Raw genomic sequence first — 3,527 nt, 5'->3', positions numbered from 1 at the left:
CTCCACACAATGGAACTTGCCTGAGCACCTGCACAGGTGCCCGTAGGCTCCCCGACAGCCATGGCCTTCATGAGGGGGAGGCATCAGAAAAGCGACAGTGAGGGGACAAGGACAGTGGGAGTTTTCTTGATAAAATCCAGCTAGGATATGCACAATGCACCACACTTCACCTCCAAGGAGGATTCTGAGGTGTGTGAATTCAAATTCAGTACAGATTTTGCCACTGTGGTTTCCATAACCCTTCCTCATCTATGGCTTTAGGGTCTGCCCACCTAGAAAAGCTAATCCATTAGTTTAAGTACACAGCCACCAGTTTCAAAAAAGACAGTCCATTAAAATCCTACCAAGAGTTTGGGGGTGCTTACCAATATTTCTTCAACTGTATTCTCCAAGATTTGAGTAGATTGTGCAGCAAATCAAAGTCCACTCACCCCTCCCCATTTTGAAAACATTTGGTGTACTTAGATCAAGCAGCATAAACAAGTGTCTAACTGTTCCTGACCATAGTATAACTTCCCTTCCTGCCCCAAGAAATTTATCTAGGACAGAGGAGGATCTTCTAATGTGTATGTCCCATTTCAGGTATTCTTCTCACCCATAAGATACTGTGTATAGCTCTGGCTGCTGCCACCACCCAGGTTCATTACCATCACCTCTCACAGAATGAACCCAGCTTCCCAAAGTCCCAAAACACCCTGGCTCAGGCACAACACTCGAGTGCTCCTCCTGGACCCTCACTGCCCTTTCCCAGTTACCTTGTTCTGTGAAACTAGGGGACATCTCTCTACCTTCTTCATGTGACTGCAGCTCTTAAATCATTGCTCTAGGTGTTGGGGAGTCCTGCTTTTCCTAGTGTCCCAACTGCTAACACAGGGCCTTCCACAGAGCACAGGCTCCATGAAGGTCTGTGGAATAAATGAGCCAGAGAAGGGCACTTATTAAGTCAGATCAGGTGTTTTGTACTTTCTTAAATAATAACTTGAAAAAATCCAATTGAACAGAGGTAGTTTAGCTGTATGAAATGACATACAAGGAACATAGATGAACTTACCTCAAATATATTTAATTTCTCAATTCTTACTAAGTAATACCACATTTCCAAAAGAGTTATATTCCCATTCCATGGAATCTTGCCCAGGGTTACAAAATAAAATCAAAGAGTTCACAATCACTTTTACAAAACAGCAAACTTTTTTTCTTGAACTGGGTGAGCACAAACACACTGTGATCAACGTTATTGACATAGTTAGACACTGAAGCTTATTAAGCCTTCTATTAAAACAAACAACATTTGAAAAATTCCTAAAGGAAACAGAAGTCAATCTCCATGTCATTGTAAAGAACATGATCCCAAAGATGCAGCACAACATTTCCCCCAACTGGCCCAGGCCCTCACGACAGGGAAGGCAGAAGGAAGGATCAGCCTCCCTTCCTTCCTCCAGGACAAGCTGCTGGATGTGGGTCTGGCTGCTGCTCTGGCTCAGAGCCCCTCTTCCTCCTCCCTCACACCTCTGCACACTGGGATGGGAAGAACCCGGGACCCCTTCCATGGACCCTGTACAGATAGTCCTTGACTTGCTGCTTGCTGGTCTCTGCATAGGCCCTGGTACCCCACAGGAACTCATAGTGAGCAGGGTGGCTGTGAGGCACCTGACAGTACTGCAGGTACCCCGCCTGCACCCATATTTGGGTCAGCAGCTCCTTGGGCTCCCCATAGACGTAGTGCTGCATCCCAGCAAATGCCCCCATTCTGCTGAGTTCTCCCCAGACTTTCTCCTCACAGATCTGGTCCCCTGCTAGGAGAATCAGGGTCAGGGCGGAAACCAGTAAGCCAGCCTTTGGCATACTCTGCCCATCCCTCTGCATGTTATTGAGCATGAGGCGGTCCAGGGTGGGGATCATGACATAGATGTGCTCTCTATGGTCCACCTCTTCCATATCCAGGCCAAAGACCAACTGCAGGCACTGTGTGGCTTTATGAAAGACCACAGGGAAGTGGGCCTGGTTATACCTGAGGACTGTATTCAGCATTTCAGCCTGGAAAATTGGCTCCTTGGTGCCATACTTGAGGAACACAATCTCGACTAGATCAGCCACCATCACATTCAGAGTCTGCTTGAGAAAGATCTCTGCATCCATGGTAGCAGAGGAAGATGAGATTGGAGGGGAGGTGGCCAGAGGGGTTGAGGCATCCTCCGCCTCCACCCCCAGGAGCTGCACCTCCACTGGGCCCTGGGCCTGGATTTGGCCCTGAAGGTGTTCCTCAGGAGTGCAAAACTCATTCATCGGGACCACAGGCATAACGGATGGGGTCTTGTGCCCAGTGGGAGTGTGGCATGGGGGAAATGGAGACCACTGACCTGGGAAAGAGACAGTGTAAATGGTCCTAGTTGTGAAACACTCCATGGGTGGTTCTGACTGAAGCCACCTTACTGGTCTTCCTTGAGGGCTGCTCTTGGGCATTACAGGGGTGCTCCCCCTTGGTAGTCACTCCCATGTCAACTGAGGAAGAGAAGCGTTGGCCCAGGGTACAGCCAGTACAGCCCAAGGTTCTGGGGCTGACAAGGTGGGGGGATTAAAGCATTTTGAGATCCCTTCTGTTCTGGGATGGGGAGCTCCTGTGCACAATCAGGGCACCCACCTCACCTTGTCTCCCAGCACTGCCTGGACGTCCTCTGCTCCCTGACCTCAGGACATGGGCCTCAGACCTCCGCGTTTGCCTCCTGTTTCCTGGAGCCCCTGTGAGACAAATGGAGGGGGCACCTCGGGGGGAGACTGTGGCACAGACCTAGACCTTCTGTGCTGGTAGGAGGGGTTGACTCTGTGAGGTCCCCACAGATCTGGGGTGGGTAGTCCCATTGGAGCTCACTTTTCCACCAGCATGTCCTGGACCTTCCCCTTTGGGGACCTGCAGGAAATTCAGAAGAAGACCCAAATCTGGACAGAAAGTGCTGAGGGGCCCCACATGTGGCCACACCTGCCTAGGGCATCCCGCAGGTCCTAGGCTGGGGAGATGCTCAGTCCTCACCTCTCCTCACGTCCTACTTGGCCTCCAAGCACTGAACACAGGGGCGGGCATCTGCTCAGTCCTTCCTTGGGATCCAGGGAGTCCACCCTCTGCAGAACTGAAGCCTCCGCCCTCCACCCAAACACCTCATCCTAAGGCCCCTAAGACAGAGGTGAATAAACTGCTCACCCTGCTCTGGAGCCTCCATGATCCCCCACAAGAGCAAGGATCCCTCCCTGCCTTGGAGTCTAACACCCTCAGTCTTTCCTCGCGTGGAGCCTAGATTCCAGGCGGGACCCGTGATTGTCCCGTCCGCCATGTTGAAACCCCGCCACTTTCACCAGGTCCCCAGGCTCTCTGAGATCCGGATGTCAGGAAATCTTGCTCATGGTTGTCCTTCCCGGGGATTACCAGAGTCCCCTCTATTCTGGGGTCAGGCACCCCTCCTCCCTCAGTGTCCTCACCTTGACTCCTGGTAGGACCCGGGCTCTGTCCTCTCCCTACCTGAGACCTGACTCCT

General features: G+C 51.5%; 1 protein-coding gene across 1 annotated transcript; it reads right to left on the bottom strand.

Annotated features, from left to right (window-relative positions):
• Positions 1–1,503: 1,503 nt before the first annotated feature.
• On the bottom strand, positions 1,504–2,301 carry LOC136154598 (melanoma-associated antigen 10-like). The gene has a single exon (XM_065916811.1). It carries the CDS (start codon positions 2,299–2,301, stop codon positions 1,504–1,506), a length of 798 nt encoding a protein of 265 aa, XP_065772883.1.
• Positions 2,302–3,527: the final 1,226 nt, after the last annotated feature.

The sequence above is a fragment of the Muntiacus reevesi genome, chromosome X (assembly GCF_963930625.1).
Source record: "Muntiacus reevesi chromosome X, mMunRee1.1, whole genome shotgun sequence".
Classification (NCBI taxonomy): domain Eukaryota; kingdom Metazoa; phylum Chordata; class Mammalia; order Artiodactyla; family Cervidae; genus Muntiacus; species Muntiacus reevesi.
This window is presented reverse-complemented; position numbering and strand designations above follow the sequence as displayed.